The 14901-nt window shown below is 45.7% G+C and overlaps 1 protein-coding gene across 2 annotated transcripts in view; it reads left to right on the top strand.

Moving 5' to 3' along the window:
- LDAF1 (lipid droplet assembly factor 1) overlaps window positions 1-1250 on the top strand; it is a 115246-nt gene extending 113996 nt beyond the window's left edge. For both annotated transcript variants that reach the window (XM_073647961.1, XM_073647960.1), the window contains one exon: window positions 15-1250. In XM_073647961.1, coding sequence (XP_073504062.1) covers window positions 15-169 — 155 coding nt within the window. In that variant the 3' untranslated portion in view covers window positions 170-1250. The remainder of the gene's footprint in view (window positions 1-14) is intronic.
- The last annotated feature ends 13651 nt before the right edge of the window (window positions 1251-14901 follow it).

Here is a 14901-nt window from a genome sequence, read left to right as displayed (position 1 = left end):
CTTCTTTCATTTAGACTGTTATCCAGGACCCCAAACCAGATTGATCCTGGCTCTCAAGCTGGAGACCCACCAACAGACAGGAAAGTTTCAGAGGACAGAACTCACATTGACTAGAAGATTCGTTACTACTGCAATCGTGGCCTTTTGTCTGCCCCAGTGTCTCCAATAATTGACTGTTACAGTAATATGTTTACATATTCACATAAGCATTTTGGTTTTGTTTTCTGTTACATTTAAGTCATCATATTTTCTTTATATCATAAATAATTTTTTAGGGTACTTGTAAGCGTGATGTTTCCACTGTGCGGCATTTTGCATCGCACAGAATGAAATCTGCAGCATAAATTGGTGTGCCGCTGATTAGTGCGCATCTCCGGTCAATGTAAACTGCAAATACTCTGTCAAACTGTACATGAGATTTCTTAAAAATCTCATAATATGCCCCCCCAATGTGAACCTAGCCTAAAGCCCAATCACTACAACTACTGATGATTGCTAGTGCTCGTTACTTGAGTTTGCCGAGGGTGCTCGGGTATGCACCGAGTATCGCGGGTGCTCGAGTGACATGTTCGAATCCTCGAGGCCGCATTTTTCACGGCTGTTAGACTGTCACAAAACATGCGGGGATTGCCTGACAAACACGGGAAATCCCTGCATATTTTGTGGCTGCAGGGACTCAAACATGTCACTCGAGCACCCGCGATACTCCATGCATACCCGAGCACCCTTGGCAAACTCGAGTAGCGAGGACTTGCGCTCAACACAAACTTCAACATATCACAAATGAGCATGAACTGGTGTTCTTGTATAAAATGAATAGGTCTCGTGTATAATGTAGACTTATGTTTAAAGGGGTTTTCCACTCTTTTTTATAAAAGTTGACATAGTGAGACTATCCTTTTAGAAAAGAAATAAAGAAGTCATAATGACCACTAGATTCTTCCTCCGGTTGCAGCCCTGCTGAACTGGAAGCTGCCAGTCACCTGTCCCTGCAGCCAATCCGTTTTCTCAGGGGTCAGGTCACTGGTTGTCTTGTTATCGTCACATCTGGTCCGGCAGAGTTGGATCAGGGGGCAAATTCTGATGATAAATATGGGATAATTTTTTTTTCTTATATAATGATGGCTTCCCTAGATAAAATTCAATCAACGAGACGAAAACCCCTTTAAATGACTGTCAGCGTCACCTCACCTTTTTCATGTTTGATAAACGCTTTGAATGGTCCTAAAATAAACATTTTACACAATGTTTGACTGCACTCCTTGTCATTACTTTTTATGATCTTTAGTTTTTTACTGTTACCCACGGAGGGCAATAATATCGATCACTTTCTCACCATGTGGTTAGGCTGATATTAACCTATTTACTATAATAAACTGTTACTTATGGTGATATTAACTCCTTTACTTCCCTAGACCACCAGAAAGCTGATAATAAACTTTTCACAGCCTTTTAATTATCCTAAATCACTGGGCAAGTTACCATACATGCCTGGACTGTCCTAGACCACGGAGGATGCCGACATTAACCCTTTATCTCTTCTGTCTTTAATTCCTTCTATTGTAATTACCTCTTCAGACAAAATAAATGTGATTTACTAATTAAAGGTATGTACAATTACTTTTACTTTTATGTTGGTAATTTGGTGTTTTTTTTTCTATTTCTGGGCAACTCCTTTAAATCACCAAATATATAAAATGGCTTCCTTTTGTTAAGCGATGCTTAATATGAAGTACAGAGAAAAATATGCTGAGTCTTGGACAAGTTGATAAATCCAGATCAAATCCAAAGTGGATCCAGCAGAATGTAAATTCGCTAGTTATTTAATTGTTAAAATGTTATTAAAAAAGTATGAAAAAAAATTAACAAACAGGTATAAAATTTAAGATATGAAGTAGACATTTTAACAGTAAAATACCCATCAAAATTACATTGCACTGGAATCAGTTTGAATTCCACTTGTACTTCACCAACCAGTAGCTCCCAATGCTCAGCATATTTTTTCCGAACGTTATGTTAATTATATGGATTCCCAGATATTTGTTAAGCACTTGTACCGGGTATCTGGGCTCTACTTCCTTCCCCTGGGGCTGCTGCCGTCTGGTGTGCCCCACGTTGACGTTTGTAAGTTGCTCAATGTGGCACTTTGATATAATCTCCCTAGGTCAACTAAGAAATTTATCTATGTCTCAGGAATAAGTCTGAGTTCTGTGTTTGTGCTCCTCCATCTGTGCTTAGTGTCCTTCTACTTGCAAAACCCTCACTAATCTTGCATACCTTCAACCCAGCCGGTTAACCCTCATCTTTTTCTTTTCCTGAAATAACCCACTGGTTGCAGAAAATACATTTACTATTACTGATCTCTGTTCATCCATGCATTCAACTTTGCTGGGTTCCATTTCATCTGTTCTTCTGGATCCCGTATTACCTGATTATCCAATTTTTCGGAGTTCCATATACCCTTCAACCAGCTGCACCAATGTCCCGGGTCCATGTATCTACCAGGATCTGGAGATTTGTGGATCCACCTCACCAGGTGAGCCTAACAACATCAAGTAAGCTCCGGAGCAGCTGCTGTTCCTTTTCTACTTGGATTCACACCATATGCTGACTCCCGTTGTTGTGCCCGCTTGCTGCACAACCCCCTAAGGTGAGCTGCTCTGCAGTTACGAACCCGTCTTGCATCTATTGCACTAGGCGGTGCCATGTGCCTTCCCCCATCACCGTGATAACACAATTTTAGATCAAATGTCTATATTTTCCCCTGAATGTAAAAATGGGGATAAGGGGAATTTGCCAGGGAGCTCCAAAATTTTATGCATTGCCCTGATTTCATATAATCTTTTATTACTAGTTAAGCATTGATGGCATTATTCAGAATATCTGTCTATGTGTAGGGAAGTGAACCAGAACAGGGAAAAAAGAGGCACTTGTAGGGTAAATATGTTCTGATAGCTAGAATAAGCAGAATAGAATTTAAAGGCCCACCATACTTGGCTATGCTGAAATGGACACAACACCACTGAATACGTGATGTGCTGCCGAAGTCTGTATCTGGTAGTGTAGGGTGGCCGTGGAATTACACAGGAAAAACAGTCATCCAATTTGGATCTAGGGGGACATTAAGTTGGCCCATCTGATCAAAACATAAACTGTGGATACATCCAGAGGTCCAGTAGAAGAGTAAAAGGAGTATCCTATATTTTTTGGGGATTAGTCTAAACCATGATGTGATTCACCGCTGTCTGTCATGTTATTTGACAAAAGAGCAGACCGCTCCGAAACACGTCATGCTTTAAACTCCTCTCCCAAAACAAAATTAGCAGATACTCTCAGAGGTCCAGTTGAAAGATTATCTGCTAATTTTCTTTTGGGGGATGAGTCTAAACCATGACACGTTTCGGAGTGGTCTGCTCCTTTATCAAATAACTTGACAGTTTTATCATTTGAAAAAGGAGCAGAACGCTCCGAAACGCGTCATGGATTAGACTCATCCCCCCCAAAAAATATAAGCGGATAGTCTTTGTTGATACTCTTTCTAATGGACTTTTAAATGTATCAACAAAGAGTATCCGCTTATTTTTTTTTGGATGAGTCTAACCCAAGACTCGTTTCGGAGCTGTGTGCTCTTTTATCAAATGACAAGACAAATGCGCCGTGTTGTAGACTCATCCAAGAAAATAAAGGATACTCCTCCTACTAGACCTCTGGATGTATCAACAGTTTATCTTTTGATCGGTTGCGGCTATTTATATGTCTGCCTAAATCCAAACTGGAACACTAGTTTTGTTTGGTATTATGAAATGTTTCTTACAAATGCTGAGAATTTTCCCACTAATATTTATGCAGTTCTCTGATTAATATTCATATATTAGTCAGCAGAGAATATTTGTAGGGTATGATGCAATATATATACATGTATAATACAGTATTTTTCTGTTTGTGCGTCGTCTGTTCACATGTCTCTTTCGTTTGTGGCTAATGTAGATCAAGGATCTGTAATTATACAGTATGGGAAAGGAGGAATTAATGGATGTGAAGAATATTACTTTCATGTGTATATACTGTGTCAGAAACGACATTTATTATTCCTGATCTTATTCCGTTGCTGTCAGATACCATCATGTCGACTCTTCAAGTGAGACTTCATACTACAATTATCTGTAAAGTGTATTTGCATTTCATCTTGAAACGCATTGTGCTGTGTCCTACCTGTAGGATGGTTTATATAATGTGATTCTATGAAGCATTGCGACCTGGTGTTTGAAAAATTATACAATATGATAAAAAATGATATTCAAGTATTCGAGCAGGTAAAAGAAAGTAATACAAGACTGCAGGATCCAGTCCAAAATCTGTGTTCTCTTATATATCTAAGGATCCTTTGGGCCTCATCAAGCAGAAGGACCCAAATGCAGCCACTACCTGTGCACCATCTACAGAACTTCCCACTCTAATAACTAAGGATGTACCCTGCAGTATTATGACTCATCATAATATGATGAGGAGTCATGTAAGCCAGACCACCACTTTTCAAGGAGAATCTGTCCATCCAGTCCAAGTAAACCAGGAGCATGCCACCATACTGTATGTTAATACAGTGCTAAACTCTTGCCCCTGGATAAATTAACAGCCTTAGCGTGATGCAGAAACTTAAAGGGGTTGTTTGGGAATAGAAAAAAATAAATAGTGGGAATATCATTAAAAAGAAATTCCGAAATAGCTCCAATTAGCAGATCACTATGGAGTTAAAATGGCCGCCAAACAGGACAGTATCCTCTGCTACCCGGTGCCATCTTTGTCCATGCTGAACACTGACTCCACGGATGACACTCGATGGAGATGTCACACATCCTTCTCCTTCTAGATCTCGCCTCGCTCTCTCAAGATGGCCACCGAATCAACCACTTCCTGTCAGGCACTTCCTCCCAATGGCTTGCACTGCCCCCTGGCCTGGGGCCTCCTTCTGGTTCTGTCCAAATTGCAGTTCAAACCAGCAGAACACAGTCCATTTAACACGATACAAGTCTCTGCCAACAGAATAGTTGTTTCTATGTCTCCTCACAGAACTGGGTAACTGTCTCTGAAAAAAAAATCTGCACAAACCAGTTTAAGCCAGAGTCATTGAGCAGTTACAGGGGAAACGGTGGCCTCTCGTGGCTGGTGATTAGTATTGCAGCCAATAATATTCTCAATGTCCATGTACATCTAATATATAAAGCTGTATGTGTATGTACTGTACATATGTGTGTACATATGTGTGTATGTATGTGTGTACATATGTATGTATGTATGTATGTGTGTGTGTGTGTGTGTGTGTGTGTATGTCCGGGATTGGCATCTGCACCGTCGCAGCTACAGCCACAAAATTTTGCACAGTCACACGTCTGGGCCCCGAGAGCGTCATAGCCCATGTTGTGAGGCAAAATTTTAACCCCACACGTTCCAATTCACCAAACAATTTTGCCCCCATCTACCTAATGGGGAAAAAGTGAAAGGAAAAGTGTTGGAGGCAAATTGACAGCTGCCACATGTGAACAAGGGAGAATTTAAGAATGAGAGCGATGGCGCCAAAGAGTATATACCGTACAGTTGGTAAGGTGGGGCCCCGACATGGGATACTCATACTCACCACACACGGGGACATGAACACACACACTAAATGCGCCACACACTACCACGTGCTTGAACACATATACCACCCTCAGCACACACAAAACTCATCTCATAAAGATTTATCAGGCAGCCAACAGCAACCAATCACAGCTCAGCTTCTATTTTGCTACAGTTAATTAATCTGAGCTGTGATTGGTTAATGTAGGGAACAAAGGACATTCTCAGTATACAGTTATATGAAAAAGTTTGGGCACCCCTATTAATCTTAAGCTTAATGTTTTATAAAAATTGGTGTTTTTGCAACAGCTATTTCAGTTTGATATATGTAATAATTGTTGGACACAGTAATGTTTCTGCCTTGAAATGAGGTTTATTGTACTAACAGAAAATGTGCAATCTGCATTCAAACAAAATTTGACAGGTGCATAAGTATGGGCACCCTTATCATTTTCTTGTTTTAAATACTCCTACCTACTTTTTACTGACTTACTAAAGCACTTTTTTTGGTTTTGTAACCTCATTGAGCTTTGAACTTCATAGCCAGGTGTATGCAATCATGAGAAAAGCTACTTAAAGTGGCCACTTGCAAGTTGTTCTCCTGTTTGAATCTCCTCTGAAGAGTGGCATCATGGGCTCCTCAAAACAACTGTCAAATGATCTGAAAACAAAGATTATTCAACATAGTTGTTCAGGGGAAGGATGCAAAAAGCTGTCTCAGAGATTTAACCTGTCAGTTTCCACTGTGAGGAACATAGTAAGGAAATGGAAGAACACAGGGACAGTTCTTGTTAAGGCCAGAAGTAGCAGACCAAGAAAAACATCAGAGAGGCAGAGAAGAAGAATGGTGAGATCAGTCAAGGACAATCCTCAGACCACCTCCAGAGAGCTGCAGCATCAACTTGCTGCAGATGGTGTCACTGTGCATCGGTCAACTATACAATGCACTTTGCACAAGGAGAAGCTGTATGGGAGAGTGATGCGAAAGAAGCCATTTCTGCAAGCACGCCACAAACAGAGTCGGCTGAGGTATGCAAAAGCACATTTGGAGAAGCCAATTTCTTTTTGGAAGAAGGTCCTGTGGACTGATGAAACCAAGATTGAGTTGTTTGGTCATACAAACAGGCGTTATGCATGGCGGCAAAAAAGCACAGCATTCCAAGAAAAACACTTGCTACCCACAGTAAAATTTGGTGGAGGTTCCATCATGCTTTGGGGCTGTGTGGCCAATACCGGCACCGGGAATCTTGTTAAAGTTGAGGGACGCATGGATTCCGCTTAGTATCAGCAGATTCTTGACAATAATGGTCAACAATCAGTGATAAAGTTGAAGTTACGCAGGGGATGGATCTTTCAGCAAGACAATGAGCCAAAACACCGCTCCAAATCTACTCAGGCATTCATGCAGAGGAACAATTACAATGTTCTGGAATGGCCATCCCAGTCCCCAGACCTGAATATCATTGAACATCTGTGGGATCATTTGAAGAGGGCTGTCCATGCTCGGCGACCATCAAACTTTACTGAACTGGAATTGTTTTGTAAAGAGGAATGGTCAAAAATACCTTTATCCAGGATCCAGGAAATCATTAAAAGCTACAGGAAGTGACTAGAGGCTGTTATTTTTGCAAAAGGAGGATCTACTAAATATTAATGTCACTTTTCTGGTGAGGTGCCCATACTTATGCACCTGTCAAATTTTGTTTGAATGCAGATTGCACATTTTCTGTTAGTACAATAAACCTCATTTCAAGGCAGAAACATTACTGTGTCCAACAGTTATTACATATATCAAACTGAAATAGCTGTTGCAAAAACAACAATTTTTATAAAACATTAAGCTTAAGATTAATAGGGGTGCCCAAACTTTTTCATATAACTGTAACAAAGCTTGTGTAAGGTAATAAGATGTCAGTTAGGGTGTGTTGGTGGAAAGGCTAATGTCAGTCACATTACTTCTATGTGAGAGGATATAGAAACTGCCAGTTACAGACTATTTTTACCACAATAATGCCTCATAAGAAAAGGAATTTCATGGTACGAATGTCAGCTGATGCGAAAAGAAAAGCTGCATTATGGGCCAATGAAAAATGTGAAGACCGAGAAATAAGGCTGACACACATGAGAACAGCAGCTGCTTCCTCAAGAGCCAATGAACTTTCTGAGCAGAGGGAAGCGAGGCTTGCAGACAAGAGAACAAGAGCTGCTTCCTCAAGGACCAATAAACTTTCTGAGGAGAGGGAAGCGAGGCTTGCAGACATGAAAACAAGAGCTGCTTCCTCAAGGGCCAATGAACTTTCTGAGGAGAGGGAAGCGAGGCTTGCAGACATGAAAACGAGCTGCTTCCTCAAGAGCCATTGAACTTTCTGAAGAGAGGGAAGCGAGGCTTGCAGACAAGAGAACAAGAACTGCTTCCTCAAGAGCCAATGAAATTTCTATCTATTTGTTTTGTGGTTTTTGTGTGGAGAATAAATTTTTGTTAACACATTCTATTTTGCTAACAGCAGTTATTAACCCGGGCGAAGCCGGGTGTAGCATCGGCATCTCTGCCCCCTGCCAGGCAGAGATGCCATCCCTCTCACCGCCGTGCTCCCTGCCCGGCGTTCTCCAGCGCTCCTCTTCCTGCTGCTGCCGGCGCGTGCAGCTTCCCGGGCGCTGTGCTTAGGGCGCGCGCTCCCTCCCTCTTAAAGGGGCCGCGCACACCGCCCTAAGGAGTCCCCGGCCAATTGCCGGAGGTCCTCCCATATATAAGGCACCTCCTCCAAAATGGAGGTGCCCGAGCAATAGTTGATGCAGTGTACTTACCTCTCCTTCAACCCTCAGGTCCCACTGCTAGCCTGACTACTAGTCTGCCTGCCAGCCTGACTACCAGTCCAGTCCACCAGCCTGACTACTCTCCTGCCCGACAGTCTGTCTTCCATTCAGTCTGCCAGTCTGTCTATGGGCTTGCCCGCCTGCTTACCTGGAAGCACCTGCCTGCTACCTGCCGTGCCTACCTAGAGGCTCCTGCTTCCTACCTGCCGTGCCTACCTGGAGGCTCCTGCTTGCTACCTGCCATGCCTACCTGGAGGCTCCTGCTGTCACTTGCGGTGACCACCTGTCAGCCTACCTGGAGGCTCCTGCCCGTCACTTACCGTGACCACCTGACAGCCTACCTAGAGGCTCCTGCCTGTCACTTGCCGTGAGCACCTGTCTGCCTACCTGGAGGCTCCTGCCCATCACTTGCCGTGACCACCTGTCAGCCTACCTGGAGGCTCCTGCCCGTCACTTGCCATGACCACATGAAAGCCTACCTAGAGGCTCCTGCCTGTCACCTGCCGTGTCTGCTAGTCCATCCACCCGGATCACTCGTCAGCCTGCCTGCTGTGCCCATCTGCAATATCTGTCAGTCCCTGCCATCTGTACCGTGGGAGTCACCTGCTCCTTTACAAGGTCGTCCCCAGAGTAGTACCTGGTCCCTCTGCTCGGATCCTCCCTGGTCACGGAGTCGTTAGCCACCGTACGACCTAGGTCGCTCCGAGTTGATACCTAGTTATGCCCCTCTGGGTCCCTCCTTGCACCGCAGCACAGAGGTTCCACCAACCGGATCCGTAACACCGGGTAGTACAGCTAGTTACTAATAAAATAGAACAGCAGCTGCAAATTACATGCAAACGTTAATGGTAGGTGACGGTCAGTGGCATATTCCCCATCACCTCACAACAGCAGTGTGAGCAGCCTTTTCTTACCTCAGCACCTCTGGTATCTCCAGTGTTAGATCAGATAGACAGGGTGGACAGCAGTGTGAGCAGTCTCTTCTTACTTCAGCACTTCTGGTATCTCCAGTGTTAGATCAGATAGACAGGGTGGACCTTAGTGTGAGCAGCCTCTTCTTACCTCAGCACCTCTGATATCTTGACAGGGTGGACAGCAGTGTGAGCAGCCTCTTCTTACCTCAGCACCCCTGGTATCTCCAGTATTAGATCAGATAGACAGGGTGGACAGCAGTGTGAACAGCCTCTTCTTGCCTCAGCACCCATGGTATCTCCAGTATTAGATCAGGTAGGGTGGACAGCAGTGTGAGCAGCCTCTTCTTACCTCAGCACTCCTGATATCTCCAGTATTAGATCAGATAGACAGGGTGGATAGCAGTGTGAGCAGCCTCTTCTCACCTCAGATCGCTCCAGTATTAGATCAGAATATCCATAAATAGCACATCTTCATTCACATCGAGGAGGGGAAACAGCTTCCTACTGCACATGTAGTATTAACAATCTAGGACATTTTTCTGTTAGTGTAACAAGGTGGTGGCCATTTTAGTTTCACAGTTATCTCCCTAGACACATTAACTTTAATATATCACACTTTTTTAGGAATTTATTTATAATGATGTTTAGTTTTTGCATTTTTTATATATATATTCCTGGAGAACCCCTTTAACTTTGCAAATTGTTGCTCTTTCCAGTCATGAGGAAGTAGTGCAGATTGGGTGGGACATCAATCAAAGCTGAGTGGGCATGCTAATGAGGAGGAGACCCTCTGCAGCAACAGCCATAAAACTGGAATGAGCAAAGCAAGTGAATTCTCTGCTGTCTACTAAAGTTGCTCATTTAACCAGGGATATGTTTAGCACTGGTTTAATAAGAACGATCAGGATGACAGGCTCCTTTTAAGTAAAATCAAATGTAAAATTACTAATAGATATTTAATCAAGCTTTGAGTAGTATCATACAATCACTGAGATGAATCTTTTATTTAGAATATGTATGCATGTTATTTATTTAATGCCTGTGGCTCTTGTTATTACAGTTTTTATATATAAAAAATATTCATGAATATGTTCAGTGAATCCTTTAATAAATAATACAAGCGTCGTCTTGTGGATTTTCCAAGTTAATGCTTATTTAAAATGTATTCATTTGCAGTCACATGAACATGGAGAATAAACGGATTTAATGGGATTTTATGCATTATTAATATACCCCGTGTTTACCCACCGTGCTAAAATTGTCATCTTGCGACAATTACAGCTGATCTCTCAAGAAATATAATTATAGATGATTTATTAAAGTTCGTCCTAAAGATGACATGAATAATTTTGCGTGTGTGTGTATACAGTGTGTGTATATATAGTGGTCAGCATAAGAGTACATCCCCCTTTGAAAAGAAAGATTTTAATCAATATCTCACTGAACACGAGAACAATTTCCAAAACTCTGACAAGACTTGGATTCATAGAACATTTTTTTAACCCATAACATGAAAGTACAGTTAATCATATAATTTTCTTTCCAAAACCTTCGGTTTTACTCAAATTAGTTGTTGTAAAAATAAGTACACCCCACATGAAAAACTATTGCATCTAGTATTTTGTATGACCTCTGTGATTTTTAAGGACAGCACCAAGTCTTCTAGGCATGGAATGAACAAGTTGACGACATGTTTCATTTGCAACGTCTATATTTTTTCATTCTTCAAGAGCCTTGTTCTTTTAGAGCCTGGATGCTGGATGGAGAGTGATGACAACTTGTCAATGCAGAATTTCTCATAGGTGTTTGGCTGGATTTAGATGAGTAGAAACTTAGCCACTGTATCATTTTCACCCTGTTCTTCAGTAATGCAATAGTTGTGTGTTTTGGATCATTGTGGCGTTGGAAAAATGCACGTTTACCAAAGGCACAGAGTGATAGTAGTGTGGCACCCCAGGGGTCTGGTTTCCACAGTAACAGCAATGTTATGTCTGAGAGCAGGTGGGAGGTCTCTTGGTCAGGAATCCTATGCATGCCACACCTCCTGCCCAGTCCTGGGAGGGGAAGAACTTCCCCTAGATAAACCTGGGGCTGAGGCAGGGTTAGGGAGTTCAGAGGGAGAGTTCAGCCAGGAGGGCTGACAGGGAGCTGTGGCTCCGGTTGGGCCCAGCTCCTGGGCCATGCCAGAAGTAGAGACAGAGAAGAGAAGCAGCTATGGGAAGAAACAACAGGAGCTCTGTGGGAGCAGTGTTACAAGGAGTCAGGGGCTGGCAGCTGCAGAGCTCGCCCTGACTGAGAAGATTTCTTACCGGACCCGGAGTCCGAGGCTGTGGGGACTAACTCCTACCCAGCAGCAGAATCCGTCAGGCAGGGGATTCCAGGTCCTCTGGCCAAGAAACCCGAAGGCACGGTCACACGCATGGGACCAGCACCGCCGTCGTGGAGCGGAAGCTACTAGAAGGCCCCGAGTCACCGGCCATACGGGTGAGCACCACACGGTACACTCAGGGACGTGGGCTACTTATACCCGCCTCTAGCAAGGTAGCCAGAAGAGTACAGTTAGTTTGGGAGGCCTACAACTCCGCCTGGCCAGGGGAGATCCCATCTGCTCAAGGACTGACCAGGCCCCAATTGCTAGCCAGTACTCCGGGAGGGTCTATCTTTGTCACCAGTAAAGACCCTGAACTACACCGTACCGTCTCCGAGTGGTTCCTGCTACCCCCATCATCCACGTCGGCTGCCCTGAGGCCATACCCCTCCCGTTGGGGGTTATACTATCACGCTGCACAATTCTACCACCGGCCTCAGCAGTCTGCCCTGCAGCAGCAGCTCCTTAGCTGTACTCAACGGGTGGCGTAGTCGTCCAACATCTACCGCTGATACAGCGCCACTTAGTCTGACTCCCTGGGCACGGACCGGATCACCGCCACGAGACTACAACCCTCAACAGATCCGGCTCCGGGTAAGCTCCCCCGTGCGCGCGATGCCGCACGACACAGCAGGCCCAGGGGCGCGTCAACTTTTGGCGTGGTCGGCAGGATCTCGTGCCCGCAACCGCCGGGTACTGCGTGCCTGAAAAAGACTGTTCAAACTTACCTGTGGTGAAGATTCCCACCATCCGGCGCCATCTTCCGCTTCCTTCCCGCCATCGGTGGAGTTTTCCCGCCATTCGGCGCCATCTTCGGCCTTCTTCCCGCCAGCCGTGGAGTTTTCCCGCCATTGGACGCCATCTTGAGGACGCCGCGCGGGAAGAAGAGGGGCGTGGACTCCGAAAGCGCGCGAGAACTGAAGCCCCACCTCACGTCCGGACGTTGCGTAAGGTCCTGGAAGGAGCCCAGCAGACGCCGACGTCACAGGAGCGCGACGGAAGGTCCTCAACCCTGACGATCCACTGCGGAGCCGCGGCCTACAGAAGAGGATCATCGCAAGGTAGGCCACGGTCCACTAGGGGGGAGAAGGATGTCGGATACGGAGGAGAGCTTCACCGCTTCAACCCCCGCCAGCGTCACCGCTGTTGCGGTTATGCCTTTCACCATGCCCTATATCCCGGGAGCAGCCTAGCTACCCCAATACTCAGGGGAGTCACATACCCTGAATGACTTTAGTGAAAAGCTGGATAGCCTCTTCCAGGTGTACCCCCTCACAGAAGAGCAAAAAGTGAGCATCCTGGTGGCCCAATTAACCGGGGCAGCCCAAAGGGAGGTAAAGTCCTGGCCACCTGGGAGGAGGACTGTCGCAGAGATACTAACCCAGCTAACCGAGGAGGAGCTGCAGTACTACCAATACGAGGAAAGCCAAGAGGACCCGGACAGGTCTGAGGACTACCCTCAGGAGGGAGCACAAAGAGGACATAGCTACTGAAGAGAAGTAGCGTGAATAAAGAGCTGTAAATAGTTACCCGTAAGGGTACAAGGACTGCTGCTAATTAAAATATGGTCCCCGTTGGGATTAGTGAATTGTTCCCCATGTGCCCCTATCTTAAACCAGGCTGAGGACTGTGAGCAGCCATTCCTTATCCCCACTGGCCGAGGACTGAGAGCGGCCATATCCTGTAAATAATTATGTGTTTCTAGTAATTTATGGGAGTCTTTGGTGGATTTACCGGGAATCCTTTGTACATGGTTGGAGCGTAACCCAGGAATGGACTAAAGACTGTAAAGGACTCGGGGCAGGACAGACCCCTACCTGGTTACGTCTCCCTGTTTTGGTGAAATGGACACCTTGCTTTTCTTCAAAACTGCACCCGGTTGCGGACACGCCGTGACCATCTTTATATGTTTTTCTTATTGTACTATTATTGTTTATACCTTGTTATGTTTAAAAATATGTTTAGTCCCGGAGTACTAAATTTCAGTAGGGGGGAATGTGGCACCCCAGGGGTCTGGTTTCCACAGTAACAGCAATGTTATGTCTGAGAGCAGGTGGGAGGTCTCTTGGTCAGGAATCCTATGCATGCCACACCTCCTGCCCAGTCCTGGGAGGGGAAGAACTTCCCCTAGATAAACCTGGGTCTGAGGCAGGGTTAGGGAGTTCAGAGGGAGAGTTCAGCCAGGAGGGCTGACAGGGAGCTGTGGCTCCGGCTGGGCCCAGCTCCTGGGCCATGCCAGAAGTAGAGACAGAGAAGAGAAGCAGCTATGGGAAGAAACAACAGGAGCTCTGTGGGAGCAGTGTTACAAGGAGTCAGGGGCTGGCAGCTGCAGAGCTCGCCCTGACTGAGAAGATTTCTTACCGGACCCGGAGTCCGAGGCTGTGGGGACTAACTCCTACCCAGCAGCAGAATCCGTCAGGCAGGGGATTCCAGGTCCTCTGGCCAAGAAACCCGAAGGCACGGTCACACGCATGGGACCAGCACCGCCATCGTGGAGCGGAAGCTACTAGAAGGCCCCGAGTCACCGGCCATACGGGTGAGCACCACACGGTACACTCAGGGACGTGGGCTACTTATACCCGCCTCTAGCAAGGTAGCCAGAAGAGTACAGTTAGTTTGGGAGGCCTACAACTCCGCCTGGCCAGGGGAGATCCCATCTGCTCAAGGACTGACCAGGCCCCAATCGCTAGCCAGTACTCCGGGAGGGTCTATCTTTGTCACCAGTAAAGACCCTGAACTACACCGTACCGTCTCCGAGTGGTTCCTGCTACCCCCATCATCCACGTCGGCTGCCCTGAGGCCATACCCCTCCCGTTGGGGGTTATACTATCACGCTGCACAATCCTACCACCGGCCTCAGCGGTCTGCCCTGCAGCAGCAGCTCCTTAGCTGTACTCAACGGGTGGCGTAGTCGTCCAACATCTACCGCTGATACAGCGCCACTTAGTCTGACTCCCTGGGCACGGACCAGATCACCGCCACGAGACTACAACCCTCAACAGATCCGGCTCCGTGTAAGCTCCCCCGTGCGCGCGATGCCGCACGACACAGCAGGCCCAGGGGCGCGTCAGTAGAATCTTCTCTTTCATGATAGAGCAGCACATCTGTGAATTCATGTTGCATACAATGATATGTTGCTCCCCGACACCAGCAGCACTCATTCGCCCCACATAATGACACTGCCACCACCAT

Source organism: Phyllobates terribilis, unplaced genomic scaffold, assembly GCF_046119375.1.
Source record: "Phyllobates terribilis strain yellow unplaced genomic scaffold, ASM4611937v1 Scaffold_9__5_contigs__length_417890890, whole genome shotgun sequence".
Classification (NCBI taxonomy): Eukaryota; Metazoa; Chordata; class Amphibia; order Anura; family Dendrobatidae; genus Phyllobates; species Phyllobates terribilis.
Note: the sequence above shows the minus strand (reverse complement) of the source record. Positions and strands in the feature narration are given on the sequence as shown.